Source organism: Phalacrocorax carbo, chromosome 4 (assembly GCF_963921805.1).
Source record: "Phalacrocorax carbo chromosome 4, bPhaCar2.1, whole genome shotgun sequence".
Taxonomy (NCBI): Eukaryota; Metazoa; Chordata; class Aves; order Suliformes; family Phalacrocoracidae; genus Phalacrocorax; species Phalacrocorax carbo.
The window spans coordinates 6,638,329-6,665,837 of NC_087516.1; the positions used below are offsets into that span (position 1 = coordinate 6,638,329).

The 27,509-nt window shown below is 45.9% G+C and overlaps 1 protein-coding gene across 2 annotated transcripts; it reads right to left on the reverse strand.

The window, feature by feature from the left end:
- Positions 1-386: 386 nt before the first annotated feature.
- SMYD1 (SET and MYND domain containing 1) lies at positions 387-27,509 on the reverse strand. 2 transcript variants are annotated; one of them, XM_009500264.2, is made up of 10 exons: positions 27,316-27,509; positions 16,105-16,281; positions 15,363-15,576; positions 13,547-13,677; positions 11,561-11,599; positions 8,856-9,048; positions 5,504-5,596; positions 4,171-4,334; positions 2,361-2,529; positions 387-881 (listed from the first exon to the last, which is right to left on the reverse strand). In XM_009500264.2, the coding sequence occupies exons 1-10, from the start codon at positions 27,450-27,452 to the stop codon at positions 723-725; spliced, it is 1,476 nt and encodes a 491-aa protein (XP_009498559.1). In that variant the 5' UTR covers positions 27,453-27,509; the 3' UTR covers positions 387-722. The 2 variants fall into 2 exon arrangements, with proteins under 2 accessions (XP_009498559.1, XP_009498560.1); XM_009500265.2 differs by lacking the exon at positions 11,561-11,599.

The following is a 27,509-nucleotide window of genomic DNA, read 5'->3' on the forward strand; positions in this document are numbered from 1 at the left end:
CTAGTGCAACTGGCTTCTGGCACAGAATCATCTCATATCCACCTGCTGCCATCACTGCAGACATTTTCTGATTTTTAACTAAGTAGACTAATTTACTCTAATTAATTTATCCTGATGTAGGAATTCCACTTAATCTCACTTGCAAAGTGCCCGGTTTGATGTTGCACCTGTTCCATCTGCAGAACCATTTTTTCATAAAAAAAATTCCACTTTACACAAAACACCATCTGCAGGTCTTATTCAGTTTGCACTTAATGCCCACAGCCATACGTGACACTTTTTAGAACCAGTTTCCCACTTCTATCATCCCATGGTCAACTACTCATGAACATCACTGGAAGGAAATGATGATGACAAGGACATGATGGAAAAAAAAACACTTAGGAAAGAATTAATTAAAATTTAACCAAGGACTTCAAGATCAGGACTTGCGTGGAGACAAACAGGCTTCCAATAAGAATGTAAATAATTCTATAACAGGTTTTTTGCTTTGATTTTTAATGCTAGTGGTAGAAAAAGGATGTTGTTTCTGCCAAGATCTCCTCTGCTTTGAGCCCTCAGAAGATTTTCCAGGACTCTCCCAGGCAGGTCCATGCTGTCAGACTGGTGACACTGGAAACAATCCTTATGGATATATCATATTCCTATATCACATTCCCCATTTTTGGAGATACCACAGGGGATGTTATCCCACCGGCATGAATTTGTGTCAAGCTCAGGGTTTATTCCTTCTTGTGGAAGAGGCTTGGTGAGGTCTCATTGCTTGGTTCAGGCATGACTTGAATCTTCTGGTTTTTGAGGGCAGCTTCCCTCATCTTGTAATACATGAACTCGTTCTGCTGGAACATGCGCAGCTCCATCTCCGTCTGAACACGCATGACCTGAGGGACACAACAGGTTATAAAACCTGTGACGCAGGGGATCTCGAAGCAAGTGAATAAAGCACTGCCTAAAAATGCAGACTGTCTTTCAGGGATGTCCTAGGCCATGTAATGACTGATGCAATTTAATCTACATGTCCCACCAACAGGACCAAAGCTGACTGGACACAGATATCAAGTTACTTTCTCAAACCTGGTTACCCGTGTACTGTGAAGGTGAAGAAGGCACCAGCCTTTCCTACACGCAGCTCTTCTGCAGGCTGCTGGGAAGCCTCAAGCTCCCAAACCTGATGCAGGACCTAAAGGTGATGCTGTGCAGAGCCAGGGAGCAAGTGCACCTTGCATCCGCATCCTGGGCCTAACCCTTGGTGTGACACATCACCAGGGTGGGGGTCACCTCGTGTGGGAAGAGGCAGGAGAGGAGGAGAGGGATGCTCAGCCCCTCTTTGACCACACCACAGTTGCACCCCCTGCATCCCAGGATTCGCAGTGAGCAAAGTCATTCCTAGTGCTGCATTATGGCAGAGGCTCAGAAGGGATTTTAGTAAATCATTTTACGCCTGTCCGTGAGTTTATTCAGCCCTTGGTTTAGGAGCACAGAGATGAGCATGTGCCATACATATATCCACTATTATCCTCCTGAAGTAAGTAGGGATGGAGGTGCTGGGGTCTCACCCTCTGATATATATAGGGAAACAGTCAACAGACAGGTTGGGTTTTGGTACTAGATACTCATTTTTCTGATGATATAAAATTGCACTCATAAAGGTTATAGGTCTGCTATAATGAGGACTAAGACATCAATAAAAGATTTTATTTGGTATTGTGTAAATTTTTTGGTTAATAAAGGAGACTACTTTGAAGCCAACAGGTCACATCAGGTGAGTTAAAGGCTAAAGAAATGATAGATTCCCAGCTGCAACTGTAAATAGTTCATCACAGCTGAGCAGATGTAATTCCCTGGGACCTGCACTCTTCACCCTAAGCTAGGAAATACACCTATCAGTCATCTGAGGAAAAAATACCCTGCAGCTTAGAAGGACTGGGTGTGGTAAATAAAGAAGAACAGACATGGATAATGAAAATCAGTTGGTAAACTGGGAACATCCACCATATGTAATTTGATATAGTCAAATTGTAATGCCATGCATCCAAGACCAGAGAAATCAGGCTGTTTGAAGAATGAGAGGCTCTGTGCTTGGGCACAGTGGTTTCAGAGAAGATTCAGGGGCTCAGTGGCCAGTTTTAACATATGTCCTGGTGCAGGATAAAAGCTGGTTTTCAGGGATGAAAACTTCCCATAGGAAGAGGCATGAATTTCCCAGCAGATTGTAACATAATCCAGAGAAAATGACAGCACTAGTAAGAAGCAGGCAGTACTTGATGCACCTCTCAGCTCTTATGGATGGGTTGTTTCTACAGCTTGAATGTCATTTTGCCCAGACAGAGAGCAGAGACAACACAGGAGATGACACCTACCTCCAGGTCTTTGGTAATTGGGTGGGAAGGTCCATGGGTTATCAGGAGAATGGCATAGGCTTTACAGATCAAGCCATGCCCAGCTTCAATGAGACCAGCATGCCAGTGAGTCACTCCTGCCCGCATCACGGCCATCCCCAGCTGTGCATTGTTGGGATGGTATATTTTCCTAGAAAAACATTGAGTAATTTTAGTTCAGGAAATATCTGGCTTCCCAAAGGTTTGTCAGTGATGTGATATGTTTGCCAACGAGTGGACTGCTTACTCAAGTGAAGAGCTTATTGCATTCGGTGCCACTGAAACATGCAGCCCTGCTTAGAAAGGGTCAGGCAGGAGTTGCACGAGGACACAAGTCATACAAGGACGTGAGTTGCTGTGAAGGAGGATGAACGACCTGCGAATGGGAAAAGTTGGACCCCTGGCTTGGAGAATGACAAGCTCTGTTATTTTGGCACAAACAAAACCCAGATCGGACCCTACAGCCCAGATGGCACCAACTTAACTTCAGATGCTTAACGAAGTGCCTAAATTAAGGACGTAACAGCCACCAGCTTCTCATTCAAAGTGGGGAGAGAAACGGGGTCTCCCAGAAATTCCAGAAATGTTGTTCATGTCATCCCCTGGAGATGTATCTTTGCCTCCAGGGACTGTAAGATCCCTGCCCTACAGCCAGAACCCCAAGTGGGCAAGATGAATCCTGGCCTCTACATCCTAATTTAGAAGCACAGACAGAGTTAGAAGCTGCTTGGATTTACCTGAAAACCTGCCTTCAAGGGCTTAGTTGGCATATTGAATTCGCAGATCTTAAAGCAAGGAAGGAAATTACCACAGTCCTCACTCTGGAATGAAAAATTGAGGAACAGGGAGGGGAAGCAATTTCCTTGATGTCATTCAATTAGCTCAGTGCCAGGGCTGAAACATGAAGTGGCTTGTCAGGCTTGCAAGCCAGAGAGGTGACTGTCACCCCTCTGAAAAAGAATGAAATATCATAGGCCTTTTGGGGTAGAACTGACCAAAAAGACAAGTACTGGGTAGGAGATACTCTCAGCAGGAGGGCGAACGAGATGATGAAATGGTATTTTCTCTCTCCTCTATGGTTTCCTTTTTTTTTGTTGTTTTGTTTTGTTTTATTTTGGGGTTTTTTTGGTATTTAATACTCATCAGCCCTGTAGTAAAACCTTGGTAATAATAAAGTACACCATTTTAACTGTGAGGTTTGTCCTGGATCTATGTGAACTAAGCCTGAATTTCATTATTATCACTGAGCTTTTACTGCAGGACTTGGTGCATACTAATTAACCAAGACAAAAATCCATTATTTTTTGGATTGTAAAAATGTATGGAATGTAAAAAAATGTGGAATTTACACAATTCCATAACGTATTATTCAAGAGTGAAGGGATATCTTGAGTGACAGCCATTTGACACAGTTTCTCTTTTCTCTGCAACTTCCCCTTCCTGCAGGGCGCAGGAGAACAGACCGTGTCCTGCAGTGACAGCCTCTCTGTCCTGCACCCAGGCTCCGTGCCTTCCTACCAGAGCAGCCCTGAGATGCTTCTGAGACAAAACAAAGAGGCTAATGCAAGATGTACCCAAACCATTTGCCAGTTACAGTTTAGTAAATCAAGGTGTTTGGAAGCTCTTGTGCATTTAGGAAGGGGTCCCCCTCTTTCTGGTGATATAATCAGGTCCCAGTCTGAATGTCAGCACCCGCTGCCTTGGTGGGAGCAGGCTAAGAAAATTATTCTATAACACACTGCCTAACATTGCATAATGACAGAAAGTTGCCCAAAATAAGGCAGAGACATACAGGTAGCCGTCCACCATCCTCTTGGCATAGTCAGCTGCTTCCTCAAACATCTGGAGATAAGAGAGCACCTCAGAGGCGATGCTGAGGATCCTCAGGAGGTAGATGTTCGTGTCCCCCAGCACAGGCTCCTGTTTCTTCAGGCACTCACGGCACAGCTTCACAACCTGCACCCGGGGGAAGCCAGGAGAGGAAGGGAAAGTCAGAGCACCTTTGGCCCCAAAGCTGCCACACCAAATCCCTGTGGGTCGCACGGTTCATACCAGTCCTAGAAGCCAAGTCAGCCTCCATGAAGGTTGAGGAAGATAGGATATGCTTTTATTTGTTTAAAAACATCACTGTAGCAAAATCATTGGTGCTCACATCTTCCTCTCCCAGGGTTACATTCATAAAGCTGGTGAGGAAAAAGTGATGTCTACTGTTCAGGAGAAGAAAGACCCCAAGAGGCTGGGTTTTGTCAGAGATCAATTGCCTACAGGACTCTTATACCCCAACGCCATCCACCCAACCTCCTACAAGCATTCATTGGAATGCTCTTAATGACTCCATGGGGCTGGGGACAGACAGCTGCACTGTCCCGTGCCTGTCGGCTCGGCTGCATCACACCTGCACCTAGCCCTGACCCAATATCCAGATCTCTGCTCTGGGGGACTTCAGTGCTTTCCCAAAGTAAGTTCAAACCCAGAAGCTGTTGCTCAACCTGGAGTGTTTTCCTGAAGCTGTTACACTCTGAAGAGAACAATTAAATATTTCCTGGGTCAGGTAAAGAGGGAGAAAAGAAGTGACTTGAGCTCTCCAGGTTGGACATGGACCTCCCACACCACACACCCACCCTCAGCACCTGACAAATGAGCAGCATGCAGAAACCAGAAGGTGAAGAGGAGGTCAACACAAGCAAACAGCCCACAGCTTGATGTGGCAAGTCTCCTGACTGTCCTGTCCATCCCCAAAACCCACTGTCCTCCCTTTTATGAGGCCACCTGGCAGAGCTGACTCATTACGCTTGCCCTGTAACTCATGTTTTTCACCCAGGAGGTCTTTGTTTCAAAACCTGTGTCAATCAGAGGTGCTTGCAAGTCACTTGAATCTTCTTGTATCATTACTACAAATGAAATTAGTCTGGGATGTTGTCTCAGACAGAGTCACACTTTACAGAGGGGAGAAACCAGTGTCAGTTTTCACAATTTGAGCTGCCAAGAGGCCAGGAAACATGGGGACATTCAAGTTATAGCAATGGGGCTTTGTTTCATCCTTAAATCATTAACATAGAGAAGGACAAGACCTGCTTTCCCTGGCAGTGTGTACACAGCAAGAGAGCAAAAGTCCCAGGACTCACTTCATGGTAAAGTCCCTCCAAGCGGGCTTTGTTGATCTTCTCCAGCGTGTCCTTGGAGAACTGGACGACCTCCTTCACTGTCTCTGCAGAGGGCTAGGGACAATGTTAGGAAAACCAGTGAGGAAAACACACTCCTGATACATGCCAAAATACCCTGGTTGAAGGGATGCTTATTATGCAGTTTGGGAACCCAAAACAGCTCAGCAAGATGCTTCCCACATCACTCGTGACCTTCCTACTGCTGGCTGGATATCCCAGCATGCCTCCTCAGACCTGCCTAAGATGGGGCTGAAATAGTGCCACTACCAAACGGAGAGGTGAAGCTCCTGCTGACTTCAGCAAGTGTTGCTCATCAGGGTCGCAGCCATGTCCATCTGGCATGCATAACTGGGTTTCTCGACTCTTCCCTCCACTCTCTTTCTCTGGAAAAGGGACAGAATTGACCGTGCAACCGGGAGGTGTCACGAGACACCAAAGGAGCTGTGAAAGCCACTGGTTGGCATGTACCACGTGTTCCTAGTGCAGCTGCTTGAGAGAAATGAGGCTCTTGAATGAGAGATGGGTGGAGTAAGGGTAGGAAAGATCACGAAATTTTACCCATTCTGAGAAATGCTGTCATTAGGCCCAAACACCATACGATGGTTGACCTCAGATTTTAGTTGCATCCAGAGACTGAAATGTGTTTTCCCACACATCTCAAAGAAGTTTGGATTTCACTATGTATTTGAAAGCGTGATGCACACCTGGGCATACCTGACAAAACACTAACCAGCTCCTAATTAGCTGCTCATCTCCCTTAATTTAATGTTGAGATATGACACTATGATACCAGGCACCATCATTAGTCTTCTGCTTTTCTGAGCCTTTCAAATTTGCATTTTCAAACTATTCTAGCTATCACAACTTTCCTTTTTGTAAACGGGGAATCTGAAATCGGCCCACAATCACCTGACCCCAGAAGTCTGCAGGAAGAGACTGGGCTGGAGACACACAGTAGAGCCAGAGCACAGGCACATGCCCAGCTGCCAGGAAGGACCTCTGGGTGCGGATCAAAAGCAGAGATCCAACATTCCAATGAAGGATGCAAATATTTGGAGTCAGGACTGTGAGACCGTCCCACTGGTTTTTTCCCACACCTGGTGAACCAGATTTTTGAGGAATCTGTGAAATTCAGCTAGCTGGGAAAAGCTCTTGAAAGCTTAGTATGGAAGGAAAACCAGTAGCTTTTCAGAGCCATATACCCCCCATCTATTTAAGGACACATATGTATGTGTTATGATTTATTATTCCATATTACTAGACTGAAGCTATCATAACTAATCAGACTTTGGCAACTATCTGAGCAGCACGCAGGGTGTCCTACTGTGTAGAGCACATTCAAAGGCAATGTTAACGTCAGTGCAAATCACATCGTTGTGCTGTCTGAGTAAAGACTCCTAGAATAGGAACTTTAAACAGCACTTCCACAGTGGCTTTGTCTAATATAAATCCTCTCTTACATTTACTAGACCCCTAAGCCTGTTGCCATTATAAACAATGGAAGGGGTGAAGGACTGGAGGTCGGAGCAGCTGTTGAGGATGTAAGCTGTCAATCTCCATATATTCATAGAGCTTTTTCCATGCAGCTGTGAGCATTGCCACTCTCAGGCAAGTGAGCCTGAATTCAGAAAATGTGATATAGCCGGCGGCGAGCAGACGTGCTCTGCAAGTGAGGTCACTCTGGATACTTATTGTCTGTGGATGGAGTGTATTTTTAATAGCTGAAATCATACACCTTGCATAGTTACAGGCTTTTTCTATGCAAGCACTTCAGATTGTGTAGGACATTTACCCAAAAGTGCGTATCTTCCCGCTGCGTGCTGCAGAGCAGCTCTAATGTTCCTGAAAAGGGGATGCTGCATCTCACTGCTCAGTCAAGGTTCGATAGCAGGTGTTGAATGAGAGCTGAGGCATTTTTTTATGCCATCCGCTGGAGGAGGTGTCTGAAAATACTTTTACAGAAAGTCAGATGAAAATGCTTCAGCATCAGAGGACTGAGCTCTGGGCTAGCTTTATATTAGAAGTGGGGAGTTTCAGTAGTCAGGATCAGCTTTAAGATGAAGCCCGATGATGTAGTAATGGGATTATATAGCAGGGTCTTTTGCACTAGTGGGGAACTCAACAAGCAAAGGGTTTCTTCTAGTCCCATGTCCTACTTTCCCTGGGAGCTCCCTGGTATCACTTGGATCCCGTTTCTCCAAACCTTGCTCAAGGAAAGACTTTTGCTTTGCAACATCCAGCCTTTCCTGACCACCACCTATATGAAAGAAAAGTCGTGGGACTGAGCCTGGCTTTCTGGTAACTGTGCTGAGCTGGAGGCTGAGGGTTTTGTACTCGTTCCCAGGAAGGTGCAGCTCCATAGGCCTCTCCTGGTGGCAGTGCTGGTCTAAAAGGTCATGGTTCTTCATCCCACTTCTGCTGTTTGGTCCTGCTCCACATCAGCCCGAGCTGTACTGTCTGGTTCGTTACATGACTGTTCAATAGCACAGATCAGTGACTTGATAATACATTAAAATGCTCTTGCCCTGCCTTGCCTTCCTTTATATGCTTTGCAAAGCTTCTAGGAGTAGAAACCCCCTAAGATAATACTGCCACAGAGGACAAAATCATAAGTGATTATATCCTTGGGCAGAGGAACCACAAAGAAACTCTTAGAGCTACCAGAATGCTCATAAACTGGAGCTGCTGGCCAAACAACACATCCCACTGCCAACAGCAAGACACAGCCTTGCACACCCTCCCACTTGATGACTTTTGAGACCTCCAAGAAAAACACAGATTACTTAAAAATGAGCAAACATGTTAATGCTTCACAGTTAGTCTGCCTACAGCAACTATGAACAAATGTCAAGTGATGGCACAAATTCCCTGTGACAGGCCTTTGCAAAGAGGGACTGGAAGTTCAGGCTTCCCACCTTAATGGAGCCAATGTAATGGTACGCATTTTACAAACCATACAACTTGAGCAGCACTGGTTAGTCCTGTCACCATGAAACCCATCTGCCTATTGGTGGACTTTTAGGTTAGAGATAAAGGCAACTTTTGTGGGCTTTGTAAAATTAAAAACTGCATGTATGTTGCATAATAGGGATTATACTGGCCTTGCATGGTGGGATTGAAATGTTTTGCTCAGTCAAGGTTCAGATCTGTTCCCATTTTTTACATTGGCACTAGCCAGGCTTCTGCTAAAATCTGACTGTTGCTATTGTGAGTGTCCCTGGGCTGGGGAGCCACAGTTGCAGAGACACACAGATGGCTTTGGTGGAGGAGACGCACCTGCCTCTGGATTTGGCCACAGCAGGACAAACCATACCTTGCCTTCCCCCTCCTTCACTGCCAGCATCAGGTCATCCTTGATCTGTTTCTTGCAGTGCTCGCAGGAGCAGTCGAAGTAATACTGCTTCTTCAGCTGCTTCCGCCGCTCCTCGCTCACATTGAGGAAATCCACATAGGAAACAGTCAGCTCGTCCCCTGGAGAAATCTTGCTTAGTGCCCGCAGCTCAATCCTGATTGCAAAGGAGATGAGATGTGGACTTGGAGAAGCAGCAGAAGCAAAGGTGCGGCCATAGAGCCATCAGAGATAAACCCTGCGACCTGCCCCTGCCTTGCAGAGGTGAGCCCTCGCCCTAAGATACTGCTTTAGCTCATCAGGGAGACAATGCAGAGATGGGTAGCAGCCTGGTTAACTGAATGCAGAGTAAAAACATGGTCACACCGGTTTCTCCTGCCCCTCTGCAAGTCTCTGGCAGGGATATGTAAGGGTCTGAGCTATAAACAGATTACGGATCCATTACTTTATCCAGATGGGGTGCATCTGCCTTCCTCTCCCATCTTTCCCTGAAAAAGGTCTTAAATAACATGGACATTCAAAACTATTCCCTTGTTGTTTCACTCTACAAGCTGAATCTCCCGGTTGCTCTGGGCGGCCTCTCAGTCGCAGGGGCTGCACAGTCACAACTGGCTGAAGATTTTGGCCAGAGTGGGAGAAACCTCCATCAAATACCAACTGCAAGGTGGTGCTTCTGTACTCACCTACTCCGCTATCTACTAGTGACTCTATCCATGGTTAGAAATAATTCACTTGAGACTGGTGACTTTGGGATCTCTGCTCAGACCAGTTAGTTGGTTAAACATATTTTTGCAGCTAGGCATACTTACGGGTTATCAAAATGAAGCCAGTTCCATGGTCTGAGCTCCCACCCTACCGTCGCACTACAGTGTGGTACATCAGTCCTGGGACTCGCTCACTGTGGGCAGCACGTGCCTTGATGATCCTCCTGCTGAGCTCAACAGCATGTTTGATGTACATGCTTCATACAAGATGGGCCTGATGGGACCTGTTGGCTCCCACCTGAACACGAGGGCTTTAGATGGCACTCAATGAAGGTCTCACCAAAGGCATAGGTGGCATAGAACCCAAAGATCTCACCAGGTGCATTAGAAGTAAGTCTTTTTGGGAGGACATGACTACTTCTGACATGACTTTTTCTGTGTGACCATATTCCTGCAAAGGGACTGTAATTCCCTGTAATTCCCTTGTACTTCCCATTACAAACTCTCAGCACCAAGGCCGTAGCTCTGTGCCTTTCAGCTGTGCTAAAGCTGCTGTGAAAACTAGTCCCCAAGTCTGGTATTGACCTTCTCTGGGTATTAGATCATATCAACAGCGTATTTCATACAAAATTTATCACTAAACATGGCATCGTCATGAAGGGCAGCTATTAGTTATGTCACCACCACGACAAAATGCCAGCCGGAGAAAGGTGCAACCCGCTACTCCAGGAGGAAGGGCATGAAAAAGAGCAATCCCCATCAGAAAGGTTTACACATATAAACATTCCTGTTCAGACTTAATGGGATCCTCGTTAAAGTGAGTCATGCAACCAGAGAAGAAAAATCAAGCCTCTGACTTTTATGATGCCCCTGATAGCCTAAGCGCCGCAGGTATATTTTAAGCAGCCATCCCTTGTGTGGAGGGGATTGACAGCGTTTGGGATAAGCCTGGAAACACATGGCATATTTCAAATGCTATAAAGAGACAGTGTAAGCTGAGAGCACCCCACCGAGCTTGTCCCGTGCTCTTTCCCCAGTGTCTGCCCCGAGCACCAAGGACCTCGAAAGATGCACGCACAGGCACAGTGAGTGCCCGATAGCTCAAAACTCAGATTCCCCCAAAATAGCACCTCTAATCAGAATTGAAACTAATTTTCCTGCTTTTATGGTCCTATCTATAATGCAACAAGTAAGCACAGATGGTGAAGAAGAGCACTTCAAAAGTATTTCACATTTTATTTGAGGAAATTGCGTGTTTGCTTGAAGTTAACATTTAAAGACCACAATATCCCTTTAATAGGACTGACTATAATATACCAAGCACAGAGAGCTAAGCAGAGAACTTCTCTTTTTTTTTTTTTTTTAATACATTGTAGTGATTTCTTATGTTTGGATCAGGTAACAGCGGCATCATTAAAAGGTGAAACATTAATCGGGTATTATGATAAAGAAGGATGAAACCTACATCTCACCGTATTGATATTGTAGTCAGTGCATTCAGCGGGCAGTGCTTGTTACAGAAGAAACATGGACTATTTAGTATGTCAGTAATGCAATCATTTCTCATCTCCTAATACGCAAGGGTTTATTTTGGGCTGTACAAGATTAGCAAGACCTTGTTCTGACTTTCATGCTCTTGCCGTAGTCAGGGGAGGAGAAATAAGTGGAGAGGGGAAATACTGGCAGGGAGGAAGACAAGGGAGAGGGTGGGAAGGCAGTGAGGGAATTTGCTGTGGGGAGGCAGTCACAGCATTACTACTATTGTTTTAATTTAATACAAAATGCAGAGTTAAGTGAGGTTTGGGTTTAGTGGGGCTTTGCACAGGGGTGAGTTCAGAAAACAGGGAAAGTGACGTTTTCTGCAAACACAGATAGCCCCTCGGGCTGTTTGCAGCTTTTCCATTAAACACAGGGCATGAGGGGTACAGGGCAAGGGGAAGGATGATGCTTTCAAGACTGACCCACCTCATCTGTGTGTGGAACATTGATCTTACAGCCTCATGACTGAAAGACAAAACAAACATCTGCAGTTTACACAGGTACAAGTACAACGAAAAAAATGGGTACATGGTGTAGAGCATCGGGACATTGTCCTGATGGGGAATAAGGGGGTTCCCAGCACCTGGCTCACGTCTCACTGCGTGTAGAGCTTTACTTTTGCTATGCAGCTGCCATTACTGAATCGCCCATCGCTGGGCCACGACAGTGGATTTGGGGGACAGCTGTCCTGGCACTGTGATTACAGGAGCGGTCTCAGCCAGGGGATGAGCAAATCCTGCTTCTGACATTTGGCAGGTGCAGTAGGGTTAGTTATCCTGCACAGAAATATCTCCACCAACGCCAGTAGCCATGGTCTTTAAAATATAGCTTGAAATGGAAATCAATCTGGGATACCAGCACAAGGACCGTGCTCTGTGTGATGAGTTTAGTGGGTCCTCAAGTCCAGTATTGTGCCCTGAGCACTGACAGAGACCTCAGTTCCCACAACAGGGGCTTATCACCAGGTTTCCACAGAAAGACAAGAAACCTTCATAATTTACCTGGCCAATTGTACAACATAACCAGATGGTCAAGGTTAAAAGTCAGTAACAGGATACACATGGGAACTTAGACAAGGTGCCAAGCAAACAAAATGCAATTCCTCTACTTACCACCCAGAAGCTCAGACTTCAGGGTTGCTATTACTGCTAGTTACCTCCTCCACTTCCCAGGCTGGCTGGAGAGGCTCTCCATCATCCCACTATGGATCTGATCCAGGGCAACTGGATATCAGAGCACAGACTCCAATCTGACTTTGGATCAGACCCTATTTCCCACCAAGGTAACCATCCTAATGCAGTTTCATTTTCTCTTTGCTCATTTACCAGCTGCTTGATAAACACTGGTATAGTTTTATCAGGTAAAACCAGTAGCAAGAACTGGAGCACACAAGCACTGTGTTAGTTAAAGAGAGAGGAACCTGGGGAGTTAACTTATAGCACTAAAGTTTGGTGAACGTGGAAATCTGTAAAATCTTAAGACTGAGTAGGAAGTTTGGATGAAATACTGTAGCTGTGCAGTTTTTGGCAAGCAGTTTCCCACAATTAATGCCTTGCACACGATGCAGCTTGCTGGATCAGCAGCAGTTTATATGTGTTCTGGCCTGGGAGGAGGCTGGGAAGAACAGAGCATCCCTCCCACAGGTTGCACAGAGCATTGAGAGCCGCAGCCTCCACTCCCAGCTCTGCTGAACTGTCCCTGCATTTCCACTTCACCTCTTTCCATCTCACATGTCCCACAGAAGTTTCCTTACAGCACTTGGGGGGGAATGGGGAATACACAGCGGCTTAGGGCATCCTGCACATGACTCAGTTTGCAGATAACAGTCACAATTGTCATTAAGATCCCATTGCTAAAGAGTTAATCAGTGATTAACAGAGATGGTACACTCTCACAAAGATAAGGGTTGTGTTAGAAATGGTTATAAACACATCAGCAGATAGTGATACACAGCTGATTGTAAGCTTTGGTTACACGAAACTCTTAGACTATGGACTTAGTATAATCTTTAATAATTTATTAAACATAATTGTTCCTTAACTATAAATAAAGCCTCAATATAAGGGGTGATCTAGGCAGCTACTTAGTACTTCATCTGCCTATTTTGAATCTGGTTTCAAAACTCACAGAAACCAGGGAAAAATTCTTTGCTGGTTCACTGGATTTGGGGTCAAACCTTGTGTATTTGTTTAGTGCATCAGACAGTATTTTTTAAAATAACAATAAGGAGAGAGAAAACAGCTCCTCTTTAGAAAAAAAATCCTGATTTTTTTTGTTTCTGAGCTAGAGAAGGAAAAGAGAATGAATAGGTTTTCTGGGGCAGGGATCTGACACGGTGGGGTTAGCAGAGTCTGCTGAGTTGCCCATTAAGATGCATCCCCGCTGTGCCCAAGGAAAGAAATATCCACTCACTTGCCATTGTTGAAGATGACGGTACAGTTGGGCCAGCAGTCATGGTTGGCCTGGCAGAGGTTGGGGAAGATCCCCACACCAACAGCCTGCAGTCCTCTTTGGTCACTGAGGGTAAAGCCGTTGCAGCTGATCTAGTCCCAAAACATAGTCAGGAAGAAGCATTAAGGGAGAAAAAGCTGAAGTCAGCTACATTCAATTTCTCAATTCCTGCTGATGCTTTAGAAGACGTATATCTCCGGCATCCCATCTCCAAACTTTAAGGAGAAAGGAGCAGTGCCTATGAGATTATTGCAGAAAGTAATTGTAGAAAAAACATCTTTAGTTGGGATAAAACATCAGGACAGAAGCAATGCAAGACTCATGCAGATGGACCAGCTCGGAACAAAGTAAATGCTGCAGAACATTTGCTGTTAATATTCATTTGGGATGTCTAAGATAAATTTGGTTTGACCATGCATTAGTTTCTTTATAGTCACTTCCTGCAAATAATTCAGGAAAAGGTCACAGGAAAATGAATTTGAGGCAATTCAAGCAGAGCCTAGACAGAAAACAAAGTTCACGCTTATTAATACAGGTATCAGTTAGAAATTAACCCTGAGAGCTGCATTCAACCTGGTCACGTTTGCTGGGTGGCCCACAAAGCTAATCAAAACCAATTACTGCTGTTTGTTATGAGTCCCAAACAATTTTCAGAATGACTACTTTTGGGTGACATATATGCCAAGAATAAACTATTATCCTTTTCTATATGGTACATTATTATCACATATGAATGGAACAGTTTTTAGTCGCAAACTTAAATAAAGGAAGTATTTGCAAAGAGAAAATGCAATAGGATATATCAAAGGAAGTAATTAACTCAGCTGCTAATTATCTTACTCTGTTAATAGCTTTATTTCCTTTCTTAACTGATTCTGTACTTTATCTGTACTTCCTTATTTATGGGCAAATTATGTCGGTCACTAGTACATAGGTCTCCCTGCACCCAGTGGACTGGATTTTCTTTGCAGGGTGGGTACAAAAGGATGCTGTGTGTCCTCCCTGTGCTAGGGCTTGCAAAGAACTTCTCTGCCCCGCCAGCCATCAGCAGAGGTGTGAGCAGAGCGCATGTCTCAGCTCAGCTCACCCTGGCCCCTCAGGCAGTGTTGCTAGCTGAGGGCTTAGTGCAGCCCCGGGTACCAGGGCTGGGGGCAGAGCAGCTCAGCCTGAACTGGCTTCTGGGAATTTCCCTTTCTGCTGCACTGAGAACAAAAATTGGTAGTTAACAAGTTAGTAATGGATATTACTAAATATATTTAGTACATTTTACCTATTTTTATTATATACATAAAAATATTTATCATGTACCTGTAAAAGTCTAATGCACAAAATATATAATAGACATTAATGTACATACTAAAACAGATCTGCTATATTCAACTATATTCTAAGTATATTTACTAAAAATAAATCTAAATATATTTTCTCAGCTCTCCAAGGTGCAGAGAGATGCCCAGTGGGACTTGTGATGACAACACAGCACCTCTGGTTAAGTTAGCCACTTGTTTGCACAGTTAGACCAGTAAAAGGTTTCAGACCTTGCCCTTGCCGTGCCTCAGTTTCCCAGTGTCAGTGCAGAAGTGATGCAGATGGGGAATGCAGCAGTATTCAAACTGCCTGCAGCAACTGCCATTCTCAGCTATCCCAACTGCTACAGCCTCTTAAGGGCAAGAGAGGGATGAATTCAGGCATCCTCAACTCAGCCCAGTTGGAGACTTTCTCGGGGAGCTGGCATTAAAAGCAGCCCCCCATTTGCTTTCCCACCCCTCCAACGTACCACTCCAAATATGTGGGAGATGTACTGCATGCCAAACTGCTGGCTCTGGGGTGGCCAAAACTCGAGGAAGCTCTCCACATCAGCGCGGAGCTCCTTCTTCTCCTCCTCATCAAAGCTGTCCACGTGGTTCTGCAGGTCATCGATGGAGACCAGGCAGCCCTCTGACAGCCCGCTGCCTTCCCTCTCTATCTTCCACATGATGCGGGCAGCCAGCCTGGCCAGGAGAGAGCCCCAGGTGTTAGCACCACCACCCAATGCAAGGAGAGGGACCAAAGGACCAACAAAACTCATTTCACGGGTGGGAAGCCCTCCCCAGCCCTCCAGGATGGCTCTCATTTCCTTGGGGATTCCTCTTATTTTCTTATGACAGAGCTAGGATGTGAATCCAAATTAATGTTGACTAGACAAATTGAGGACGAGCCTATCTCCTTTTCCACTTTTCCATCTACTCCCCACTTTCCCGCACCTTCTAAACCACACCAGGTGGCTTTGCTTCACCATGTTCAGCTGCAGTAGAGTTTTTGGGGCCCAGCACCAAAAAAACAAATCAGGAGCATGACCCCCTCGCACCCCAGATGCTCCTCCATCTTCCAATGCCATCAGCTCACAGATGCTCCCCAAACCAGCTCCCACCTCCACCAAATCAGGCCATCCAGCTCTTCCTCACCACCCTCTGGAGGGATGCCCTGTCCCCTCCCAGTGTCCCCAGGCTGCTGGCTCAGCCCCTGCGGCCAGCTCTCACCTGATGTTTTCGGTGGGTGCCTTGCCGTGCTTCTTGATGGCAGAGCACTCATTTTTGTGGTTCAGCCACGCCGCTCTCTGACAGGTCCGGTCGCAGTAGTAGGCAAACTTGCACTGGCCACAGCGGTGGAGCCTCTCCTGTCGTTTGAAGCAGGTGTGACAGATGACGTGCGTCAGGCTGGAAGGACAGAAGGACCCATTGGCTCGTACCTCAGCAAAGGGCCAGCATCACTCAGTGAGGGTCCTGCCAGCTTTGCACCCCTGGGTTCCCCACACCCACTAAGGTTGGACTCTCCAGGATTTTTTGGGAGGATGGAGAAACCTCCCACCCAGCTTAACCCCTGTGAGCTTGCCCAGTGCTGCTGCTTTTCTGTCTGGCAACACCAAAGAGACAAATATTTTGTTTAAAGGAGTGCAGCAATAAAGCATTCCCCAGCTCTCAGCCCTCTTGTCTGCATCTCATCTGCTCCTTCTCAGCACTGCTATATTAATAGGATTTTTCAGTCTGTTTTCATCTTCTGTCTGGCCTGTGATGAAGCACCAGCCACCCATCTGCTGAACAGAATGCAGATGCCTAATGAGTCTGTGGCTCAGGAGAGTGCAAAGAACATGAATGCAAAGACCAGCCTGAGAGCTTCATCTGCCTGCAAAGCCTCTGAATTTGGCTGAAGTGAAACCCTCGCAAGCACTAAGGCTTTTCAGGGCTTCACATGGACCTGGTCACAAAATGGAGCAGTGGCCGCCACCGTGCCTGAGACTTAGGAAAACGTGGGGTGAGAGGGACCAAACAGGAGTATGGCTCTGAGCTGTCCTAACTGTTCTCCTAAGCTTTCTTCAGGTACAGGCATGCTGTGGGGATAAAAATATACGTCCGAAATGCTTTGCCAGTGAGCAGACCGGAGGTGTATCACAATGAAGAAGAGTGAAAGAAGTGGTTGCATACAGAAACCCTGTGTTTGTGCTGCTTGAAACCAAGGTATGTTTCCACGGATTAAAAAGCAGCCTTGCTTGTAGCTGTACTGGAGGCACTGCACTTGGCAATTGTGGCATTGTGTTGGAAATGACATGAGGAAGCCAACACAACAGCCTCCTTCAAGGCAGATCCTCTCTTTACAGAGTGTTTTGTGTCTTCTCCTCCTTCTTTCAGTTGTGGCATATGTCTTCTGGCTGTCCACCATCAGGAGAGAGCAGCACGGAGCCCCAGTGAAGGTGGGTTTGGGGCTCTCTTGGTCCCTGTGACTCCAGACAGAAGCTCGCCACGGTTTAGTGAAGGTTTGAGGCACCAGGGCAGGCTCCCAGCCAGCCAGCAGATCCCCAGGCATGACTGCTGAGGGATAAGTGGATTTTAAGCTTTCCAGGCATGGACAATAAACACCAAACAGCTGCAGACAAAGGACATGAACTCTCAAGAGCTTGCAGGAGCACTGGCTGGGGTATGACATGGGGTGGGCTGGCTGTAATACCAAGCTTAGGGAGCAGTACTTGCATTTATGACCACCATAAGATGTTATTAATAAACCCAGGGGATCTTTCATCTTCACACAGCTGGTGTGTTACCGAGCTGAGGACATCAATGCTTTGGTCCTGGTCAGTGGTCCAGAATATGCCACCCAGGGGAATCTCGTTAAACATTAAAGATAATGAGCACAAAGAAACAGAATCACAGATGGGTGTGGGTTAGAAGGGACCTCTGGAGATGATCTTGTCCAACCCCCCTGCTTGAGCAGGCACACCCGGAGCATGGGGCACAGGACCGCGGCCAGGCGGGGTGTGAATGTCTCCAGGGAAGGGACCCCACAGCCTCTCTGGGCAGCCTGTGCCCCTGCTCTGGCACCCGCACAGGGAAGGGGTTTGTCCTCATGTTCAGGGGGAACTTCCCGTGTTCCAGCTTGTGCCTGTGGCCCCTTGGCCTGTCGTTGGGCACCACTGGAAAGAGTCCGGCCCATCCTCCTGACACCCACCTATTAGATATTTATAAGTGTTGATGAGATCCCCCCTCAGCCTTCTCTTCTCCAGGCTGAACAAACCCAAGTCTCTCAGCCTTTCCTCACAAGGGAGATGTTCCAGTCCCCTTATCATCTTCATAGCTCTGTGATGTGCGGATGTGCTCTGCTCCCAGGGCATGAAGCCCTCCCTGTTTAGTCTGGTGCCAGCTTTAGCACTGTGTTCTTTAGGCCACTTAAAGCCTTCCTGCAGATGGGCTAGAGAGGCAGATTTCTCCTCCGAATCCAGAAGCCTGATGTGCCTTTCTCTAGTGCCAGCAGCAGTAAGTGCTGCTCACCAGCTACTCCTGCTCCTGGCTCTGCAGTTTAACTAGCTGAGAGGTTACTGTGAGTTACACAGTCATGGGTTAACTGGGAAACACCTTTCAAAAGAAGCAGGTTTCTTCTTTGGGGGGTTCAAAACAGGATTTCCAAGAAGCATCCTACAATTGTATATAGGTAACTATAACCAAGGGCAGGGGGAGGAATGCATCAGAGGACACTGATGAAAAAGTCTAGCCTGATATCCTCCCTCTGAGAGTGTCCAGGGTCCTGGACCAAGATGAAACCTCCCTCATGTGCCCTTTTCACATGCCCAGCTGCTTGCTCCTTCATTGGGTGGGAGATATTGATCTCCTGACCAAACAAATTTTCCGTTGCTGCTAGAGAAGGCTTTTCCCTGCCTGACTCGGTGCCTCTAGCTGTCTGTTTCTCCAGGCAACTGCCCACTTTATCTCTGCCTCCAGCCAGACTCGACAGTACAGGGGAATTTAAAATCCCATCACTTAGACACTGCTGGCCCCAGGAGTGAGGTTCTCCTCATTGCAAAAAGCTCACTGACCACAGAGACTTCATTACCAAGGGAACATTATCATCACCGACAGCCCACAGTGGGGAAACTGAGGCACAAGGAAATAAAAATTTATTGATGATCATGTAAGGAGGCTGCACCACAGGTGGGAATCAGTCCCACAGCCCCAGAGTCCCCAGCCCCATGACTGTCCTGACTCTCCACTATACAGATATATATAGAAAAACATATGTAGGCATATTTATATCTATCACAGTACATTTAAAATGCACTTTCTGACACTATTGGATGAGCTCCTGACACAATCCATCCTGCACCTCCTCTCCGGCAGGATGAAACGGGCTGGTGATTTAAAGCAGAGGGCCACTGATTTAAAGCAGGACAACCTGCAGCAGACAAAACCTCATACAAAAATGACGTTTGGAAAATGACAGTGAGCAGTGCCAGCGCACGGGAGGGAGCCTGACGCAAGGTAAGCACCCAGGATGGGGCAGGGGGGAGCACGTGTCTGGGAAGGAGGATGCAGCCAACTCCATTGAGTCAAATGGAAGAGCTGGGAGCTGGTGAGAAATGTGAGGCTGTGCTCTGTCAGCTGTCAAGTCAGAGGGGCAGAGAGGTGCAAGAGAGATTATACTCCTTGTAAGGCAAAGGAAAGCGAGAGAGCTGATAAAACCCACGTGGTTACATTGTGCCAGGAAACAAAGGGAGCTAACTCACACAGGGAATGGGGCTCCCTCCTGCCGCCTGCGTGCTTTGAGGGCAGTCAGAAAGTGAAAAGGCAGTTAATTAAGTTTCCCTGTAAAAAGGAATGACAGGTCAGAGAGGAATGTGGTGCAGCAAAACCCGAGTCCTCAAACAGGGGCTTGTCACCCCCAGCTCTCTCTCTGAGAACAGAAAAATACTGAAATGATGGCTTCGCATTTTGCTCTTTATTGCACAGGGTGTTCAGAGTTCCCAAAGCAAACCCAGCTGGTGGAACCTACCACCAGCCCTGGAAAGCCCTCATTTCTGAGGAGATGCAGAAATGCACAAAATAAGAAGTTATACAAGACTGCCTGAGGTGGCAAAAGAACAGCTCATGTGGTATTGAAACGGCAGGCGCAATTATTCATAGGTAATCTGAGTGGCAGGTATAACAAATACTGCACCTGTCACAAAACCTTGCAGGATACTCCATGCTCAGAAATGGTTTAAAAGAAGACTGGATTTATTGATAATGTGCATTACCAGGACTCCAGAGGCTTGGGCTCAACTCTTGGAGTAGCAAAAAAAAATCAGGAGACACAGGTATTTGAGATCTTTTGCCTAAATCTTCAACAAACATTGCTCAAGCACTACCTGACTTTGCAAGCACCTAAATCCCCCAGGGTGCCTCTAGGCAGTTATGAAAACCTCTGCTGTCCCAGAGGTGCTCAGAGCTGGATCCCCCAAATGGGGAAGGCAAAGTGGGTCTCCCACTTGTCCCCAGGGCTGGACCTTACACCGGGGTCTGATACCATCTGACCTGGAGGTAGACAACACCAAGGACACCAAAAGCTTGCAGTGAACCACAGCCTCCACTGTCATTCCCTCTGCAATGGTTACGGTCCCCAAGGATGGGGGGAGCAGCCTGAGATTACACCCAAGTGTCTCAACCTGTGGAAATTACTGATCTATAAAGCCATCCCTGTCTGGCCTAGAAAGTGCTTATCACAACCCAAAATGGCTCCAGGTGGCCTGGATGGAGCTTCTTCTCCCTGTAGAGAGAGCAGCCTATGCCCGCATGGTCAGGATGCTTCATGGCCAGGCACTACAGAAGGTTTCTGGAGAGTTGTGTGGGCCTACGCAGGAGCCCTGGAGGTTTGAGCCCTTACAGACCCAGTGCTCGGTTTCCCTTGCTTTAACACGGGGGCAAGACAATTGCTTTCTGCTGCAACTATGTACTCCACGGCCTCTGGTGTGATCTCTGGCCATTCATTCACTGTCATCTTCCACACATAGTGAGAACTTCTTTTTTTTACCCTGCCCCAAAGCAGGATCTTTATTAGCACAATGATTTCTTCAGCCTCTCCAAGCCTTGCCAAGTCAAGGATTTAGGACTGATTTGGAGGGCGGATGCCACCAACTGACTCAGTAAATGACTTTCTGGGGAGTTTCTCAGGTTTCCTTGGCCTCTCATCCAAGTGTTAGCTGAGCTCAACTCCCAGGGGCTCATGAGCTCTGATGTTACTAAGATGAGACACACAACTACTACTAATCCTGGACGTAGCTACAGTCACAAAAGCAATGATTCAGTGTGCCAGCCAACAAATGCAAGAAGTGACAGAGCACTGTCAACTGAACCATGGTTCCTGCAAGCACAACTCTCAGTGAAAGCAGAAGAAACAAATAGCTCTTGTGACCACTTGGACTGGATTCAGATGGATTGAGATGTTTGACCTGCCAAGACAGAGGGCTGAGCACTGCCACAGGAAATATATTAACCTCATATCTGAGGCATGCACAACCCAAACATCTGACAATCATTTCCCATCCAGTACCCACAGCATCTCATTCACTGATTTGGAAAGGCGAGATGGCTGTAGCGCAAAGGAATAAAAGGAGGATTTCACTGAATGGACATTGTGAGAAGCTCACAAACTATTTAATATTAGTTTACACTATTCTGTGCATGACAGATGACACAGACAACCTAATTTACACCTAAGTCCACCGGGATCACATTTATTATTGGCTGGCTAGGCATGTCGCTCTTCAACCTCTTACAGAGGTCGGCATATGAATAGCCTAAGATGTGAGCAAAGTCCACTTGGCCTTCAAAGCAGAAGCTGTAACACTTCATTAAACACAACAGCCTAAGGAAATGCACCTACTCTTTTGGCAGTGAAAGGAAAAGGAAGGTACTCAATAGCTGGCTTCTACTGAGGATACCTATAATGATGAGTTATTAGCACAAGAATTAGTTTGGTCCTTTAAAAAAGGGGGCTGAAAGTTAGCACTTTTATCTTTAAAATGTCAGGGATGACACATCCTTGTTTGTCTGACTTGAGTGGAGGATTTGTTTTAGACTGATTTTAGACTACTTTACTTTTAGTCTTTCATTACAAGCTTTCTCAGCATCTTTTTAAAGAGGTGTGCATGTGGTTTTCTTTAAAAAACTAGGTTTTCTCCCAGGTTTTATTTAAGCTTTTGAACAAGTGAGATAATTATAAAAAATAAAATGCCAGAAAATTTTAAACAACGTAAATGTAATCTCGTTAGCTCTCAGTTTTTATTGGTATCAATTCAAAGAATTTGCTTCCTTAATATTTTCAGAGTCATACTGTTATGGAAAATTTTGCATTTCTTATATCCCTAGGTCATCCCAACGTTTTCAGCAATTTGCAGATTCTCATCAAGCAGATCTTCAGGTGATCTTGGCTGTCTACTACAGGACACTGTTTGCCTTGACTACTGTCTCTCAAACCCCACCGGTTAAAGAGCAAACCTTCTCTTGATGAAGGTTGACAGAGATATATCAGGCTTCCCCATGCCCATCGGAAATGTAAACTCTTACAGGCTTGAGAGCCAACTAATATGCCAGAGGAGAAGGTCACATACTGTACATTGAGCTCAGGCAAAGGGAATGCCACCGTCCTGAAGGTGGCAGTGAGGAAAGGAGACCTGGGATCTTCAAAGAGAAAGTGAAGAGGGAGGAGGGAATGATTAAACCCCAGCATACAAGCAGATGACTAGAGAAAGCTTCAGTGAGAGGTAATGTCAATGGGGAATGCACAGGGGCTTTGCAAATCAAAAAATCACTCCAACAAAGGCAAAGAATCCCTTGAGAAGATATCTTTTCAACCTTCTGCATCCATTTTAGGGCAAAGCAGGCCTGACACTGGCGTTTTCTGAGTGCTATTTCAGCTGATAACAGCAAGGCTGATTCAAACACTGATCAGAGTGTGTGTCTGCACTTTATCCAAACAGCAAAATACTGGAGATCACACTGAGTTCTGCACCCCCTTCCAGTGTTCCCTGTCTCTCTAAAGAGCTTTCTCTAGTTCAGGTAAAAGTAACCTTCTAGTTTTATACAGGAGTCAATGCCAGGTAACCACTGTGTTAAGCAAAAGGTTATAGAATCAGAATCATAGAACGGTTTGGCTTGGAAGGGACCTTTAAAGGTCATCTAGTCCAACCCCCCTGCAATGAACAGGGTTAGCCTTGTGAGTCATACCGTGGCCTTAAAATCTAAGAAACTATGAGCTGACTGATGTCTATAGGAACCTTCTTTAGCTTCACTTTGGGTTCTATGTACTTCTGGACTAAAAGTCTCTGGCACTGGGTAAGAAACTGCTGCTCAGATGACCATCACTGGGTTGAAGAGTACAAGCCCTCACCAGCCTTAATGACTTCAGGAACCTCCAGGGTCCCTGTGACCTTCAGTGGCTTCCAGGATGGGATGCAGTCTGCAGATTTAGACACCTAGACGTGCTCATCTGTACCCTCAGTGTCTAAGCAGAGGTCCTATCAGAACACTCACTGGGGTCTGGAAAGCCATTCAGCTCAAAGATAGATGTCTGTGGTCGGTGCACACTATAGTGCTCCATCGATTACAATGGGCACTTAGGGCTGGACATAGGAGCCTAGTGTTATTTTAGGCTCTGCAGGAACACCCATCTGGCCTGAGAGAAGGCCTGATTCTCATAAATCCTGTTTTGTACCTGTCAGCCCTAAGAGGATGTCTGAGACACCCTGGGGCATCTCAAATAACACTAAACACCTATAGCAACTGCATCCTGCCCTTAGCTCTATGCAGACACCACAGACCTCAGGTTTGGGCATTTTAATTTGCAAGCTGAGTCTCAAAGCATATTGCTGGACAAGCCATCACATCACCCTGTAGGTTGGTCCAGTTAAACTGATGGCTGATTATAGAGTTTTGTCTAAGAAAATAGTTCTCCTCTTCCTGACAAAATGAAATTCTCAACACCTCCTTGAACTCAGCCTCCTACTGACAGACAGACATCCATACAGTGCAGTTGGATGACAGCCTCAGGTCCAAATTACTTCAGCAGTTCCTCACATCTATATATAGAGAAGGGCCTTTGCATCATTTAAGCTCAAAGCGTACTATACCCACACTTTCTGCTGTGAGCACTTAACACCAGGTGCCAAGATTAGTTGTTCAGGCTCCCTAGATCCCTGTACAGGGATCCCTCCCTGCAAAAAGGTTTGTTCTTCTGATAGTTTCTCAGAGCATGAAAGGTAGGTTTCTGCTATGCAACAGCCCTATGGAGGGGTTTCTCACTTACATACCTGAAATTAAACACCTATAGCAGATAATGCAAATTTTCCTTTTCATAATTATGCTTTTCACCAGGCCAAATGATGATCAGCTTTTATGGGGCTCCACCATTTCTGAACAGTAACACCTCCCATCTCTTGACAGCTTTGTGCCTGGGCACAAATACAAGCTGCTCTCCATCCTATAACACAGCCTCACCAAGAAAACTATGTTGTATCTCTGAAGAGCTGGTCCTACTAATCTGAAAGAGACCTTCGCTTCACCTGCTGTGTCCCCACTTCACATGTAGTCACACAGGAGAGTGCAGTGTGGCCACTGTAGTATGATGAACATCCATACAGGAGTTGGTTTCAACAGCAAAATCAGAGGTAGGATTTCAGGGGCTCAGCATCCACGCTAGGACCAGACTTCTCAAAGAACTACGCTCCTCAAAGGGCTGCAAAGTACAGACCAACTTTTCCAACTACTCTGCACTCTTGTGCTTCCATTGTGGCCTTTATACACAGAGAAAGCAGACCTTTTTGGAAAATCTGGTCATCTATTTGGTAGGACCTGAGCTGAAAGATTAAGCCTACCAATCACTCATATTGGAATCCTCTTTCCATAGTACACATATACATTGCTTTCAGCAAGAGATGAAGATGCTGAATGGAATTAGGAGATGGACTATGGACTTCGGGTTTCCCAGTGCAGGGTGAGATCCCATTTAATAGTGTAGGCTCAATGCCAGTTTTAGGACCTATAAATGCCTGTTCGTGGGCATGGAAAAACACATGCCTCTTCACTGGACTCTTCCTCCATGCAGAGGCAGCAGCAGTTCCTTCAGGGCAAAACCAGCCACCATTGCCTAGTGTGGATTTATTCTTGCAGGTCCTTCGAGGATCCAGGCTACCCTTCCACAGCAAACAGTTCACTGGGGGTTTATGCAACTGAATACGCTTGGGACAGCAGTAGAAGGTAGCTTCAAAACCAAAGCCCTGTATGCATGCAAGAAACATCAGAGCAGTTTTCACTAGAAAAATGCATGTTTCCATTATATCTCAGGTGCAGGATTTTCCCTGCTGAGCACTAACCAACAAGCATTTAGCTCGTACTGCCTGCTTTGGAGATTTTGGGATGGGAGTGTAAAAGTCCATGATTATCGCACAGCAGCCTGAAGAAGAAGCAGAGAGATAAGAATGACTGAAGCCACCCCCATTCTCTGCAGTGGCAGAGAAGGGATGTGTTTACCTTACCCCTTGCTGCTCAGTGTCTGGATCTGCCCTCTGGGAGCTAAACAAACACAGACTGGGGAGGGAGGGAGGGAAGCACACCTCTCCCCACCCAAGGTTTTCAGTTGGAAACCTAAGCCTAAGAGGCAGACGATGTGCTGATAGTTTCTCCCCTTATCTTACATGACACAAGTGAAATTTGAAAATGCAGTGAAGCTGTAGCTCTTCACAAGGGCAGCGCTCTCTATGCATGATGCTCGCAACATTTCACGTACGTGAAAAAAAATTTTCAACCAACAATCAAAAGGCAAAATGTTTTCAATGCTTTAAAGGATAATTAGTATTTTTAATACTGTTTATGGGAGAAATCATCGCCCATAGGAACTTCCAAAGCAAACAGTATCACAGCAATATTCCAGCTAGAGACACAAGTGAAACTAAAGTACAAAAGCTAGAAGGGCACATCAAGGAGAGGTGGTTTTGCCACTAACTCTGTAATTGAACTCAGGGTTAAGAATTCAAGAACTTAACATTTTAAAATAAAAAGTCACATTTTTAATGTGATCTCTTGCAATACAATATATTAAAATACAAACTAAAAAGTGTCATTGTTGCTATTGTAAAGATTCATGAACATCTTCACCCACTAACAGGATAAGGGCAAGGAAAAAGTAAACAAAAGACAAAAAAAAAAAACTTATTTCCTGCTCTGTCCACTTAATACCTAATTCTCTGCTATTGCCAGATCACAAAGTAGCATGAATCAGCTTCAGCTACAAGATGACCAGGATTACAACAGCAGCATGAGCTTTGCCTGCATTCCAGACTTCATTAGCAGAGTTGATTCGATCAGCTAGGCAGAATCACTCACCACCCCATTTAGCGTGTAGAACATTCACTAAAGTCACTGGCAGTTTGGGGCAAAAAAAATTAGTCTCGGGACTCACCACGACGCCCTTGAAGAATGCTAACAAATTTCCTAAGTCCAGAATGAAACCTTCAGCTGACATCTAGCTCCTCACTTAAAAAGGTTGGGCCGAATTCTGCTCTCAGTTAGCATATTATAAGGCTGAACAAATTCCATTCATATCTGAGGCTTTATTCTAGATTTATCCCATCGGGGATTAACACAGAAATTGGTTCCTAGTGCCTTTTAGCTTTCAGGGTATTTAAGTGAATTTTCCACTGACTTGAAGGGCAGAAGTGGGCACCTACCAGCTACACCAGCAGCACAGGTTGATCAAATGTTGTTTGTCCTTGAAATAAGCAGCAGAAAAGAAAAATGCATTTGCACCAGAATTCATTTTCTGGCTACATCAGCGTGAACAAAAATTTAAAACCAGTCTCGTGCAAGAGAGAAAGCAGAAACTTGTCTCCAGTTAACTCGGCTAGCTATAAATATTAAATCCCTTTAACAGAAACAATATCACTCGCAGATCCCCACTAGCTTCTAGTTTGAAGGCAGCGAGTGATGAAGCTGTGTGTAGAGGTGGGAGGTGGTACACGTAAGCAGAGCACAACGTAACCCAGTTTTATCATGCATTATACAAGGGAGGCTTCAGTGAGATCAGTTTGAGATTGCTGTACCTGAGTTACACTAACTCCTGGCAGCTCACCGGAGCGTAACATGGGTCCGGTTTTGTGAGGCACTGAATACATGCAACTTTCACCGTATTTGGTAAAAGCTGACAGGACCGAGCACCTTGCAAGATCACATCCTGGAAAGAGATTGCACCATATTAAAAGTCAAAAAGCTGATCTGAGCCCTGGGAAGCACATTCACTGTAAACTGTGAATGCATCTTCACAGAATTGCTTCCGACTTCCCTTCACACACTTCTCTGATGAGGTCCAGATGCTTTCAAACTTTTACCCACCCAGCCAGATGAAATTTTGCATCGAGATTACTTTCGGTCTGTGCTTTACATGTGCTTTTCTCTTACCTATCAAAAACCACGGCCGCGTAGGCTGGCTCTGCAAAGATGACATCCCCAGGCAAGAATTCCTTCTGCGCTTTCAAGCCCCTGCCTTTGCCTTCAGACGTGAACACTTCTACTGACTCCATGCCCCCTTTGGTCATCCCAAGGGACCCCAAGTCTTGTGAACTGGATATCTCAGAGCAAGCCAAATCTCCCAC